The 14,619-nt window shown below is 43.7% G+C and overlaps 2 protein-coding genes across 2 annotated transcripts; both read left to right on the forward strand.

Moving 5' to 3' along the window:
- Positions 1-2,450: 2,450 nt before the first annotated feature.
- LOC147255426 (galactose-specific lectin nattectin-like) lies at positions 2,451-5,178 on the forward strand. Its single transcript, XM_086213142.1, has 5 exons — positions 2,451-2,614; positions 3,081-3,182; positions 4,460-4,588; positions 4,755-4,869; positions 5,074-5,178. The coding sequence occupies exons 1-5, from the start codon at positions 2,552-2,554 to the stop codon at positions 5,136-5,138; spliced, it is 474 nt and encodes a 157-aa protein (XP_086069268.1). The 5' UTR covers positions 2,451-2,551; the 3' UTR covers positions 5,139-5,178.
- A 3,085-nt stretch (positions 5,179-8,263) lies between these two features.
- On the forward strand, positions 8,264-12,354 carry LOC147255427 (galactose-specific lectin nattectin-like). The gene is made up of 7 exons (XM_086213143.1): positions 8,264-8,337; positions 8,669-8,753; positions 8,996-9,014; positions 9,940-10,034; positions 10,493-10,627; positions 10,843-10,954; positions 11,619-12,354. Exons 2-7 carry the CDS (start codon positions 8,688-8,690, stop codon positions 11,684-11,686), a joined length of 495 nt encoding a protein of 164 aa, XP_086069269.1. The 5' UTR covers positions 8,264-8,337; positions 8,669-8,687; the 3' UTR covers positions 11,687-12,354.
- Positions 12,355-14,619: the final 2,265 nt, after the last annotated feature.

A 14,619-nucleotide genomic window follows, 5' to 3' on the forward strand; every position in this document is an offset into this window, starting at 1 on the left:
GTGCTGAGTGATAATGATAAAATGTTTGCTTAGAAATGGAGAACATGCTGCTTAACATTTGGACAAGTCTATTAAAACATGGCAACCACTGGTGGAAGGGCCACTGAACCCCTCCTACTCAAAGCTGACGCACCACAGATGACACACGACTCGTGAAAAGTTCCATTCAGATTTTTATTTGAGGAAAAAGTAGGCAAGTTTTTCATATGAATTTACCTCAGTCACCAAATTGAAAGTTCACATTCCCAATGATACGTGTGTTCCTGGACTCGGGAGCTCCACATCTTTTAGCCTTTAGGGTAAAATTGAGTCCAAGCTAACTTTGGAATGTGGCAGAGTAAAGTACTGCTACTTTGACGCTGTACCTAAGTTGCTGTTTTCATGAGATCACTTGTTATTGAACAGGCTAATTTTTCACAGGACAACAGCAGTTAAAGAGTTATAAGAAGTTTGATATAAATATAACAGACATGTTACACATGATCATAAATTAGGTTTAGCGTTATCACCCGTATGAATGTTCCATGTACACATACGAATGATACAAGTAGGTGGAAGTACGAGAAGCACAGACCTCCCACAGAAGTTCATGGTATTAGGACAGCTAACATATATTGGTTGTGAATTTTCTTAAGTCGTTTGCGTCATTATTCATGCTTTTTATGATGGAAATTGCCAAATGGTAATAAGATAATTCACTTGTTACTTCAGGACACTGCAATTAAAATGAATGATTATGTCCATTGTAAGTTCCTGTTCATATTTCTATATCTCTCTGTAATTAAATTGTGTTGTGACATGTAAACAAGCAGGAAAAAGAAATGTAGGAGAAGAAGCAGAAGTCATCTGCAGTCTGCAGGTACAAATGTTCACTCTGTCTATCAGGATATCTGATTACTGAGGGACTCAGAGGGATAATTTGTGCCCTTGATGAAGAAGGTGTAGTAGTCACTTGTAGCCAGAAGATGGCAGCAAGCCCACACTGCCTTGGACATGAAGGTGCCAGGTAGGTTCTGATCCCTGAGTGGATGCAAACTTCCATCCATCGTCATCTTCCGCTTATTCCTTACTAGTAAGGGTCGCGGGGGGGGGCTGGAGCCTATCCCAGCGTCTACGGGCGAGAGGCGGGGTTCACCCTGGACAGGTCACCAGTCCATCGCAGGGCCAACACACAGAGACAGACAACCATTCACACGCCTACGGTCAATTTAGAGTCTGGATTAACCTGGTCCCCTCTTGATGTCTTTGGACGGTGGGAGGAAGCCGGAGTACCAGAGAGAACCCACGCAGACACGGGGAGAACATGGAGACTCACCCAGAAAGATCCCGTGCCCGAGCCGGGACTCAAACCCGGAACCTTCTTGCTGTGAGGCCACAGTGCTGACCACTGCACCACCGTGCCGCCCCTGGATGCAAACTTGCCTGGAATATTGATATGAATTATGAGGGATTAAACGAATTCGGTATGCAGACTTGCAGTGGGTTTGTAGACGATGTGGCTTTCTGAAAATGAAAGAATGCATGTAAAAAAATATGTATACATGTATGATGGCTGTTTATGAACACGTTAGTCGGCATTGAAGTTAGTTATGAGAATAGCAAGGCAACATTATCAGACAAAAAGTAATAAATTATCAGAAAAGTCATGATAGCCCCAGCTGGAGCACGGGGTCTTTCTGTGTGAGTCTCCATGTTCTCCCTGTTCCTGCTGGGTTCTCTCTGGTGCTCCAGCTTCCTCCACAGTCCAAAGACATCAAGAGGGACCAGGTTAATCCAGACTCTAAATTGACCGTAGGCGTGGCTGGGAGAGCCAGTGGTTGTCTGTCTCTATGTGTTGGCCCTGCCATGGACTGGTGACCTGTCCAGGGGGAAGGCTGCTGGGATAGGCTCCACCCCCACCACCCTGAACAGGATAAGTGGAAGACATTAGATGGAGGGATGGTTGTTGGCCCCAAGCATCCTGTTGTCATGTCTCAGTCGCCTTGTCTAAATGTTATGCTGCATGATCGCCATTTCACTGTGATAGCAAGTTAACGCCTGACGATGCTCACTCAGCACAAACTGCGCCCGAGGCTGACATCTGTTCACACCCTTGTGTGGGTTTCCATGTCACCACGACAGACGGTGGCTGCCCTTGTTTAAGAAACAGTCTGACATTTTCTAAAGGTGGTGGCCAAGTGTTTGAAATGGCGTCCTGTGATCAGTAAATGTCACGCAGGTTTGCCGCGCCCAAAAACCGTGTATAAAGCCTGAGCCTCCTCTTGCAAGACATCCTGCCACCTGGAACTGCAAGTGCAACCCCATCTGGTCGACCCGGTCACACGAGGTCACTCTTCTGACTCTCAGCCAAGCAGGAAACTCTGCTTTGTTTCTGAGGCTGCGTATTTTACTCAATCCTCTCCTGACACACCGTTAAAGGAAAGAGCGCTCATTTCATTGGCAAAATCTGGTTGACTGTCCCATCTTCCCGTATCTTTGGTGTTGTCATTTAAACTGTCGTGTATTTGTACCCGAGCAGTGCAGTGACGTCTCGAAACCTGTCTTGACACAGATGGCGTCAGGTCTTGGCTCCGTTGTGCTCCTCTGTCTGAGTGGACTGTGGATGGGCGCAAATGTGAGTAACATTAAGATGATTTCTATTTTCCAGTGTTTTCTTGTTATTGTAGGTGAGGCCCGTCTGGGATAGTTTTTGGATAGCAGTGAGTCGGGGGGGGGGGGGGTGGTGCTGGTGCTGGTCTGAAGAGGAGAGGAGGGTCTCGGATGGAGGAGGGGACATGTGGCTGCTCAGTAGGAGTCAGACACATCGATGTAAAATTAAAAAATGCCTTTTTGCCAGTCAGGGGATGAGCGCTTCTCCATTTTCTCAGACAGTCTTGTTAAAACTTATTCAATGATCAAACATCATGGTTGTCGACTGCCCACGTGACTGAAACCCCGATGCTGAGAGAGATACTTGTGAATGGAATGGAAATTTTAAAAAAGAGAGAGAGACAAAAATAACCTGCTTTCATCCAAAACCATCCATAGAGAAACTGAATTTGTTGCTGGTGTGATCTCATCTCCAAACGTGTCTAAACCAGGCGGGCGATCCTTCAGGCGTCTCTTGCCCTCCCGACTGGACTCAGTTTGAAGGACGCTGTTACATCTTCAACAGCGACGAGATGGACTGGGCTGAGGCGGAGGTACGGAGCACCAGCAGCTCCAACTCTTTACCTATGATTTTTGTTCGAAAACCTTCATAAGAACCAGTCTGATGAAGAGAACATTTGTAAGTTCTTTTTTTTTAACAACTAGATGTCAGTTTCAATCACAAAAAAATAAAGATTTATCTGGTCATGGTCACACAGAGCAAAGATGTTGAAGAACACGTTTTACCATGTCAGTGTGGTTTTACTACCACAGCGCCCCCGAGTGGCCATGAGACATACTGTAAGCTGTTCCCACACTTAATTTGTGTCAATTTACCCACTGAATTAAAGCGTGGGAACAAGCGCTATCTCATGGCCACAAATTAAACTCCATGCCAAGGCCACAGACGAACAGTTTATGGGCTGAGGGTAAATGTTGTTGCTTAGAACTTTAAGCGGGAGTCTTAGTCTCACGTTCTCGTGCTGGCAACGCTCGGTTCTGATCCGAGTCCTTGCACTTCTGTGTTATTTCAAAGATTTGTTTGCCAGGTGAACCCTCCTGTCAGTGTCCTGACCAAGAGACAGGCAGAAGGACCTGGGGTCAGCCAGTGCTGCTCCTGAGGATGGGACGCCTGCATTACAGATAGATAGACAGAGATAGACCGAGAGAGAGAGACAGATAGACAGATAGATAGAGAGATAGATGGATAGATAGATAGACAGATAGATAGATAGATAGATAGATAGATAGATAGATAGATAGATGAATAGACAGATAGATAGATAGACAGATAGATAGATGAATAGACAGATAGATAGATGAATAGACAGATAGGTAGATAGATAGATGAATAGACAGATAGATAGATAGATAGATAGATAGATAGATGAATAGACAGATAGATAGATAGATGAATAGACAGATAGATAGATGAATAGACAGATAGATAGATAGATAGATAGATAGATGAATAGACAGATAGATAGATGAATAGACAGATAGATAGATAGATAGATAGATGAATAGACAGATAGATAGATAGATAGATAGATAGATAGATAGATAGACAGATAGATAGATAGATAGACAGATAGATAGATGAATAGACAGATAGGTAGATAGATAGACAGATAGATAGATAGATAGACAGATAGATAGATGAATAGACAGATAGGTAGATGATAGATACTTTCTTGATCCCTGAGGGAGATTCAGTAAAAGGACAGAGGACACGTTTCATCTTAAACTGTAAAATGAGGTCTTACCTTTTTGTCTGTCCTTTGCGCTCATTTCTCATCATTTCTGGTTTAAACCTTTTCCTCCTCAACAGGAAACTTGCGCGTCAGTCGATGCAAATCTGGTTTCCCTCTACAGCAGAGCCCAGTTCGCCTTCCTCACAGATTTGATTTTTGGGGCGGCCCAGTCACATAAACCCGCCTGGCTGGGAGGCTTCCTGGAGGTGAGAGTTTATCAGCTGAAATGCTCCACATGTTTCTTTCCTTCGTGATTTGTGAACAAAAGTCTCCTTCAGAGGGTTTGAGTGGTGCCGCAGGTCTCATCTGTTGGTGCGTCTGCAGAATTTGTTTGACCAGAAGAAGAACCTGAGTTGAGCCTTTTGCTTCCAGGAAGGCGTTTGGCTTTGGAGTGACGGTTCGAGCTTTGATGACCTCGGTTGGAGTGAAGGGGAGCCCGACGACGATGCGGAGGGAGAAGAGGACTGCATGGAAATGAACACAAACGGTATGCAACCATCATTTGCTGATCATGTTTCATTAGGGAAGTGCTCTTTTCAACCTAGTGAGAAATGCCAAAAACAAACAAATAAACCAAAAATGAGGGAAGCCTGATATTTAAGACCCTGCAACTGGGAACTGGGAAGAGCGCTTTCATTCCTGTTTTATTCTGATTTTTTAAATTTATTTTTCTTTTGTTTGTGTAAAGTAGAAGTGGACATCAATGATGCTGCCTGTTCTCTGGAGAGATCCTTTATTTGTAGCCTGACTCCCTGAAATCCCCACCATGAGGACCAGCGTGACTCCCACCGAGCCTGGATGACGTCACTGCTGGAACTGACCAATCAGATGTCGTTTCAGTGGACTGAATAAACTCTTACCTTGCTCAGCGAGTTGCCGGTCCCGTTTATTTCACCCTCACTTCACGTTCATCTTGCGGCTCAAGTTGAGGAAAGGTGAGGTGGTGGATGCCTGCTGCTGGCGTGTATGAACACACAGGAGCTCCGTTCCTCCACACGAGAAGCGCCTGCTCGAACAAAGCAACACACCAAAACATCTGCAGCCTCGTGTGTGTATTTGTTTTCACCACTTTGCTGGTTAGACAACAAGTTCCTGAACATGCAGAGATGGATTTCCCTCCATGATGAAGCCTTGAATTCGGCTTCTCGTTGCTCATCAGGTACATAATTGTCTGAGAATGTGTTTGTTCTGAAGAACTGGTTGGAGGTGTGAACACTGCAGGGCCAAGTGCATGTTCCTGTAGGTCACACGTGTTCTTTAGACAATCACCACATATCAAATGTCAATCAGACACACACACACACGCATACACACACAAATAAAGCAAAGAACATCCTCGTTCCACTTAGCAAGATAAGACACGCGGTTTAACGGAAACTTAGCAAACAGAAAACAGGAGCAAAAAGGAGGAAGAAAGTGACGAAAATAAAACAAAAAACAAATGAAATATTTAAGCATTGAAAATTAAGAGTATTTATTGAGAAAAAAGTATAACTTTCAAGTTACTCCACAGGACCTTTTGATTTTGAGGAAAATTCAAACTTGTATCTGATTATATATATATATATATATATATATATATATATATATATATATATATATATATATATACATGTATATATGTATGTATAAAACCAATACCCTCCATGGAAGAGAAGGATAGAGGCCAAAAAAAAAGCATGAAGGAGAGAAAGCCAAGTAGTGGAGGTGCAGTGAGGGTGAGCGCATTGTCCATCTCCCAGCTTCAGATAGGACAGAATGCTGCTGCACGGCTTCTAACTGGGACACGCATTTATAAAGACATTTCCCCCATCTTTCACCCCACTGGCTGCCCTTCCATATTAGAATTTATTTGAAAATTCTTTTATTTGCTTTTAAATCCCTTAGAAGAAACTAGTGTTTCACACCCACATACCAAATCTTTTGTTGCTGGCGCAAAGTCCCATCTCACATGCAACACTCAAGGAAACACCAGTAACCCTGCAACCTGGGAGCGAAGGGTTCTAGCTGGGTAATAGGGGACGAGGAGCTCTGTCAGGTATGAAGGAGCCTGATTGTTGAGGACTTTGTATGGTAAAAGGAGAATTTTGAATTCTATTCTAAATTTGACAGGGAGCCATGCAGAGAAGCCAGTACAGGAGAGACATGGTCTCTTCTACTAGTTCTCATCAACACGCAGGCAGCAGTGTTCTGGACCAGCTGGAGAGTCTTTAGGGCCTTACTGGTGCAGACTGGTAGAAGTGAGTTGCAGTAATCCAGCCTGGAAGTGACAAAAGCATGGAGCAGTTTTTCTGCATGTTTTTGAGACAGGATGTGTCTGATCTTAGCAATGTTACGTAGATGAAAGAAAGCAGTCCTGGAGATTTGCTTAAAGTGGGAGTTAAAGGACAGATCCTGATCAAAGAGAACTCCTAGGTTCCTTACGGTAGTGCTGGGGACCAGGGTGATGCCATCCAGGGTACCTGTCTCAGTAGAAAGGGTGTCTCTCAGATGTTTTGGGCTCAGGACAATGACTTCAGGTTTGTCAGAGTTTAATAAAAGGAAAGTATGGGTCATCCAAGTTTTTATCTCCTTCAGACAGGCCTCCAGTTTAGTCAGCTGATTTATTTCATGTGGATGCATTCATGAGTACAGCTGTGTCGTCAGCATAACAGTGAAAATTAATGGAGTGTTTCCTAATAGTGTGACCGAGAGGAAGCAGGTATAGAGTGAAGAGGATTGGTCCAAGCACAGAGCCTTGTGGAACACCATAAGTGACAACAGTGGTTTCAGAGGGGTTATCATTAGTCAGTACGAACTGAGATCAACCTCGTAAATATGACCTGAACCAATTTAGTGCAGTTCCTTTCATGCCAATGACCTGTTCTAGTCTCTGTCGAAAGATATGGTGGTCAATGGTATCAAAAGCTGCACTGAGATCTAATCAGACCAGCACAGAGACCAGCCCCTCATCTGGTACAAGTAGGAGGTCATTGGTAACTTTGACGAGTTCTGTTTCTGTGCTAGGATGAACCTGGAACCTGACTGGAATTCCTCCAATCAGCTGTTGCTGTGGAGAAGTCACAGAGCTGTTTAGCAGCTGCTTTCTCCAGGATTTTGGAGAGAGATTCATTGAACAGGTAGAGGCCAGGAGAATAAACCAGATGTTCTCCACTGACCCAGCTAAAGTGTACTCCCAGTGGCAGGGGAATATCAGCCAACCAGGCCCACCAAGAGCTGAGATGGAAAAGGACTGGAGGGGCATGTGCGACAGAGAAGCATTTTACAACACCCTCATTCAACTCAACATCCTCATTCCGCTTAGCGAGACCAACACACACACACACACACACACACACACACACACTTAAACAGGAAATTGGCGCAAATAGGAGGAAGAAACTGACTAAAATAAAAAAAACCTTTCTGAAACCTAAATGAAATATTTAAGCATCGCAAATTAAAAGTATTTATTGAGAAAATCTAAAACTTTCCAGCTTTCAAGGCAATTTAGTCTGCAAGATCTTTTGATTTTGAGGAAAACTGAGTCAGACTTGTCTGACACACACACACACACACACACACACACACATATATATATATATGAACACGTGTGCGTGTATAGAGTGGCCATCTTGTCATTGTCAGCTATCATGTGTAAGACCAATGAGGTTTAATAGACAACCTTCCTCAAAAAACAGGCAGTAACAGATTTGACGACACTGCTCAGGCACAAACTTTTACAACCAGGAGATGAGACAATACAGCAGCAGGAAGAGATTTTTACCATCAAATGCCCAACTGGCACAAGAATGCGGTTCATCCTGATCAAGAGATAAACAGCTTACGTCCACAGAATGGAACGTCCCTCGGAGTTCTGTATATAAGAGAGACTGAGTTTGGGATCAGGGTCAGTCTTTTGCAGGAGATTCTTGACGGTGCACCAGTCCCCATTGATCCTCCTCACCACCTGCAGGTAAGCTGCTCCCCTTGACGACTAGAAGGTGACCACCAATTAGGATTCCGTTCTCTTTTGGGCTGTTTGATTGATCTGAACACAGACTGGTTTACTGGTCCCTGTTCAGATTGAGCGATGTTAGCTGGTGTGCAGCAGCACAGAGTGGGGCGATGACAAACATCAGTTCAACCTGTGATTTTTGTGGTTCACCAATAAGAGGAACTCTTGATGAACTGACAAAGCCGTTCTTTAGTGTTGTTTGCAGCCCCACATTCCTTTAAAATGTGACATTGTTAGGATCGTATCTTGGAGTGATGAACTACAAATCGTCCTGTTTCTATGGTAACAGAGCAGCGACGTCTTGAAGGATGGCATCAGGTCTTGGCCTCATTGTGCTCCTCTGCTTGACCAGTGGACTGTGGATGGCGTCGGACGTAAGCAGCTTTTTTTGAGACTGAACAGTTTGTATTTCTCTGTACTTCATCAACAACGAGCATATCTGAGGACGGCGGTGCGTCAACAGAAGGTTCAGCATCGCTGTTGTACATCCTTTTCCGCCAAGTTTCGCTCTAAATGAAAGTGGACAATCTGCTCCCGAGTGAATAAAAGTTGAAAACATTTTTAAAAAATACTTCCAGTAAAGGCAATAATCCTCACGTTTTGTTTCCATCCACAGGCGCAGTCTGAACAATCAGGTTGGTGCTTCTCACATTTAAAGGAACGCGCAATGAATGCTTGCAGTGAGGCTGCAGAGAAAGATGTCTCAGAAGTGATCAAGTACACTTCTCTCTGAAATCGCCTTGCGTGGTCTCGTGTTTAACATTTACTGAGAAAAAAAAGAGCAAAGATGACTTCAGATTGGTCCGAGGTTGGTTTGAGGAAGTTGGATTGGAGGCAGGTCGTTATTTCAATGATTTGGTTCGTCAGGAATGAGTGACCGACAGTGGTGATTGTTTGGTGGAGGTGTGGAGCCGGAGATCCTCGGCCAAAGAGAGAAAATCAAGAAAAAGAAAAAGTAAATACAGTTCAGAAATGAAAGAGGTATTTCTGTTGTTCTACATTTATATTCTAACAGGTAACAAGAAGGCTGATCACATGGTTTCTTGAGTGATATCATGATGTCACTAAACCAGCTCCCCCACAGAGTAAAACTAAAATGACACTTGGCTATTTTTTTTTTTTTACAGTTTCTCTCACTCATTTTGGTTCACCCTCTGATCAGAATTGAAATTCTCAAAACTACTTTTCCAGCCTCCACGTTTCCTGGTCACTTGTGCACAAATTCATGCAAACTATCACCTGCTCATGTGGCGCTGATCACAATGTGTGGCGCTGGTTGCCTGTTCAATAGACCTCCCACCCAAAACACCTTGGCTTTGGTTCATTGCTTAAGTCATGTCCTTCAAAACCTACCAACTGCTGTCATAATATGTCATTAAGAGCTTCGACATTTCTTCTTACTTCTCTGTTAAAGAGTCCTGAGTTGATAAATTACTCAGGAGAATCTTGACTTTCACTACTGAGTGTCAACATTGGGTCAACCAACAGTCGAACAGCACTTTGAGGATGATGAAAGCTCTGGTGCCTCGTTGTCCTTCTGAGTTGATATCTGTGTTGCAGATGATTTGACGAATTCCTGCCTTCCTGGTTGGACTCACTTTGATGGACGCTGTTACATCTACTTCAACACTGGGAGGTTCTGGACTGATGCAGAGGTACGAGAACAACAGCAGCTCTACTGCTGCTGCATTAATGCTGCCTGACTCTTCTAATCAGTCTATTGAAGAAAACTTGGATTTGTGTTAAAAAACTGGTGTAAAATTGCTTTAAAATTGTCGCTCTTCAGTGCAGTGATGCTGAAATGAAAGGTTTTCATGTCATATGAATGAGCTTACTTTGTTTTTGACTTTTTAAATCAAAAGTATTTCCTCATCTGGCTTCTACTGACTGTTAATTGTAGCGTGCAGTATTAGTACAAGTTTTCATGATGGTACGTGCAGAGCAGAAACGTCCACGTACCATCGAGATGTCTCTCATTGTCACATTCTCATGTTGTCTCGTCTACTCTTCAACTCTGTCATTCTCTGTCCTGATCCACGTCATCTCTCCTCTATGTTTATGTTATTATATTCTTTTGCATCATTTTTGGTTGAAACTTTTTTGTCCTTGACAGCGTGCTTGCACCACTGTGGGTGGAAATCTGGTCTCCATCTACTCCCCCGCACAGATAGCCTTCCTCAGAGATTTGATTTTTGCTTCCTCTGGTTACAATCACCACGTCTGGGTTGGAGGCAGCGATGCTACAGGAGTGAGTGCTTTATCAACATTCATCATATTCCATTCCTGCTCTTGAATGAGTTTCTTCTGTCGGGTCACTGCGTTAAAATATACCCTCACCAGCCGCTCTATCAGGCCAAGTTCAGGGTTCACAACTTCAGTCATGGCGTCTGGTTGTGTTGTGGTTCATCATTTGATTAGTGACTGTGGTCAGAAATAAAGAAGCTTTCAAACATTTTCTTTCAGGAGGGAATTTGGCTGTGGAGCGATGGTTCAAGGTTTGAAGGCGTCAACTGGTGGCCTGGGCAGCCTGACAACGCTGGAGGAATAGAACATTGCATGGAAGCCAGATTTGGAGGTACAAAGTCATTGCTTGATGGTTGTCATTGAAGAAAAAAAGAATCTAAAAAAAACTCTTTCATTGTGTGTGTACACATGAATAAGTTGTTCACCGCAAACTGTTGATTTGCTGAAGAGGTAACTTGCAGTTTCATGTACGAAATTCTCAAGTGTCCCCAGTATCTGATCAGAAGGGAACACTGCCTTTTCATTTGGTGACAGAGAGGTGTGCGTCTCTGTGCGCATGTCTCTTTATTCTTTTGTGAACTGACACTTGATAAAACACTGCACTGTGAGGACATTGGGAATTGTCGGGACACTTTCCTTGGTCCTCACAAAGTCAGAGCTTTGATTAAGGGTCAAGACTTGGTTTCAGGATCGTGTTAAGGTTAGGGTCAGGCATAGTTGTGATGGTTAGGTTGAGGGTAAGGAGGTATGGAACACAGTCGTCAAGGAAGGCCTACACAGAGATATAATAAAAGTTTCTTGTGTGTGTGTGTGTGTGTGTGTGTGTGTGTGTGTGTGTGTATGAGAGTAAGAACAAGAGGACATGAACTACCGTACTACATAAAACACCATGAACTTCATGACACCTTTGTGCTTTTTTTGTCTGATTCGTAACAATTAAAACCACCAACTTGTCGAGGGCCTATGTAATTTTATGAATGCCTTTTTTTCCACAGACCCACTGTTCATCAATGACATCCCCTGCAATCACTGGAGACACTACATTTGCTCCAGCATCCCATGAAAACCCACCATGAGGACGTCACGTCCCCAATGAGGACCCACAGAACCCCCATCTTCTCTCTTGCAGCTGAATTCTCTACTTCAATCACCAAACTAAAAATAAGCTTCTGAATTGCTGAGAAACTTTTTTTCTCCCCTGAAACTTGATTACTTCTGTATTTGTGAGTCAGTAACAGGGTCAGTGGCTCACCCACAACAATGATGGTGTCATTAAATCTGGAGCAGGGTCTCGATCTGCAATGTCACATTTAATAATGATCTATGGTGGAAAATCAGTGCTTCATCATCTGGGATGTGTCAGTGGTGAGGAACTGGATCATTGGTCCAGATGTCAGCGATGGACCGTGATGCTGCTGTGACTGAGTCACGAGCCTCAGGTGTGACACTCATGTGGGTGTGGCCAAACACAAAACTCTACCTGGGCCCAATCACCTGACTTGAATCTTCTGAGGAAGGTAGAGGCTGAAAAGTTTGGCAAGAGAGTGTTTGAACATCATTATTTGAGAGGATGAATGGACACAAGTACATACATCGTCTATATGATTGTTATTTGCTGTCTTTTGTTTCTCAGTTTTCTCCCTGTTCCTGTAACTCAAACATGATCTGGAGGAGCTGATGCTCTCACCTGGATGTTCATTTCTTTATGTGCAATAAAAAAACTATCTTCCACTAAGTAGTCCAGCCTTGATGATGTCACAGCTGGAAGATAAACTCTCCTGACCAATTTGATTTCATGTCTTTTGAATTTACTTGAATTTTATTCTGGAGGGTTTTTTTTCTCCTTCAATCTAGCTGGGAAAAAAAAAGTTGTTCCTGAACCCAGATGATGTCACTCTCCAGTTCAGTGTTCATTCACAGCAACAAAATACATGGGAAGTTTAGACTTCTTTCATTTATTTATTTGCTGTCATCAACATTGCATGCAAAAATCTTCATCACATTGTCACTCATTTTGACCCCGTGCTCCTGTTTTGTTGTTGTTGTTGCTTATATCTTGACAGCATTTTTAAACATGGCACCTGACCATGGGGTGTTTTATACGTTAATAATACAAAGAAATGAATGACTAAATAAAACTTACAAAGAGACTCAAACAAAAGAAGGGCATTTCAGGGGAAAAAGACATTTTCCATTTCTTCCAGGTGTCTTCAAATTTTGGATTGTTGAAACCTCATTGAGATTCTCTCCATCACAAATAGATCCTCAATTATATCAAACCATTCATCTCTCACATGGGAGGTCTGGTAGCAATTGCTTTTCTTGCAGTCTTCCAAATAAATACTTAGTTTAGACACTTACAGTAGTTTCGTGTTCAGTTTTTAAACCCAAAAGAAGTTCCTGCCAATTAAACCTCCTATCTGTTCCAAATATACTCACGAATTCCGTGCCGTAAAGGATTTCTCTTTGGACGACCCGAAACAAGTGATCATCATTGGGAGCGACACAACCTCCAACAGCTGCAAGAAACTGAGTGGTGGCCATGTTGAGCCGGTGTAAAGAAGTTCCTAATGAGACATTTCCACCTGAATGATGTCCATGAGGAGCAGCACCATGGTGCAGTAGTCAGCACTGTCGCCTCACAGCAAAAAGGTTCTGGGTTGGAGCCCCAATCTTTCAGGACCCCTCCCACGCTCTCTTCCTGACATTCAAGATGCTGCCATCTGGTTGAAGTCTACGGTGTCTGGCCTGCATGACCCAAAGGAGGAGATCCACCTCTGTCCTATATTTATAGACAGCAACATTCTGGTGCTGTGGTTAGCACCGTCACCTTACAGCAAGAAGGTTCCAGGTTCGACCCCAGGGTCTTTCTCTGTGGAGTTTGCATGTTCTCCCTGTGCCTGAGTGGGTTCTCTCAGGGTACACTGGAAATTGCTCCAAAGTTTGGACTGCACTGAATCCAATGCGTCATTGTTCATGCATACAGAATGTTGTTGTTTGTCCATAAATCATACTCATATGTGTTACTAACTCCTCTTCTTGTCCCCACATCCCAGATCCCGGGCGCTGCTGGAAGAGGCTACAGACCTGAAGAGGCTCAAGCTGCCACCCGTAACTCCACCTGTTCACGTCCTCGTCGTTCCAGCAGTCTCTTCCCTTTTTCTCTGTCTTTATCTCTGTCCCTCTCTTTCCTTCTGTATATCTGTCTTTGTCTCTGCCCTACCCTCCTGCTCTCCTGCTCTCTTTCCCCCCAAACGGTCAAAGAAGACATCCGTCCCCACTGATCCTGGATCTGCTCCACCTTCCTGCCTGGTAAAGGAAGGTTTTTGTCACCGCTGTTGCAGGATGTGCTAGCTGATGGAGAATTGGTGGGTGTAGATTTGTGAAGGAGTGCGGTGCTGGACCTGCTCTACTTGGAAAGTATCAGGAGAGAACTTTTGTTGTAGAACTGGTTTGAAATTTGCATTTTCCAAGAATATGTCCCTTGTGGCGTGTTGTCTTGATGATCCATATGTCAAATGCTTATCCTGGTGAGTTTATTTGTAGTCCAACTCCTGCTGGACCAGGTGACTGTTACCACATACACCAACCATCCATCATCACTCTCAGGTCACCCGCAGTCACTTTACCCATGCTCATATACCCATGGATTCTTGCACTCATACATGTTCACTGTAATACAGCTACGCTCATCGTTTCCTTACATATGGACTGCATTTCTAAGAAGTATTTTTGGTCCGCTCAAAACACTTTTCCAACACTTTCCTATTCATTCAAACATTCCTATACTGATGCCAGAAGTGGTGATACATGGATGGACCAACAGAGACGGAACCAGGTGAAGTGAGAGGTTCAGGGTCATGTCCATGGACACTTGGACAAGGAGGGTTAGGGGTCGTGTTGGGGTCAAAGGTGTTGTGATTCAGGTCCAACTCCTCTCACAGTAAGAATTGTGGTCATTTAAAAACAACAGCTTTGCTCTCCGAAACTCATCCC

Source organism: Aulostomus chinensis, chromosome 9 (genome assembly GCF_037954235.1).
Source record: "Aulostomus chinensis isolate RoL2024-O1b breed Wild chromosome 9, RoL_Achi_v1.0, whole genome shotgun sequence".
NCBI lineage: Eukaryota > Metazoa > Chordata > Actinopteri > Syngnathiformes > Aulostomidae > Aulostomus > Aulostomus chinensis.

Excerpts from the sequence above, each read along its gene's own strand:
- LOC147255426 (XM_086213142.1), top strand. The coding sequence starts at position 2,552 with ATGGCGTCAGGTCTTGGCTCCGTTGTGCTCCTCTGTCTGAGTGGACTG. Across the intron at positions 3,183-4,459 it reads TGGACTGGGCTGAGGCGGAG|GAAACTTGCGCGTCAGTCGA; the intron begins GTACGGAGCACC and ends CCTCCTCAACAG. Across the intron at positions 4,589-4,754 it reads GGCTGGGAGGCTTCCTGGAG|GAAGGCGTTTGGCTTTGGAG; the intron begins GTGAGAGTTTAT and ends TTTTGCTTCCAG.
- LOC147255427 (XM_086213143.1), top strand. The coding sequence starts at position 8,688 with ATGGCATCAGGTCTTGGCCTCATTGTGCTCCTCTGCTTGACCAGTGGA. Across the intron at positions 10,628-10,842 it reads GAGGCAGCGATGCTACAGGA|GAGGGAATTTGGCTGTGGAG; the intron begins GTGAGTGCTTTA and ends ATTTTCTTTCAG. Across the intron at positions 10,955-11,618 it reads CATGGAAGCCAGATTTGGAG|ACCCACTGTTCATCAATGAC; the intron begins GTACAAAGTCAT and ends TTTTTTCCACAG.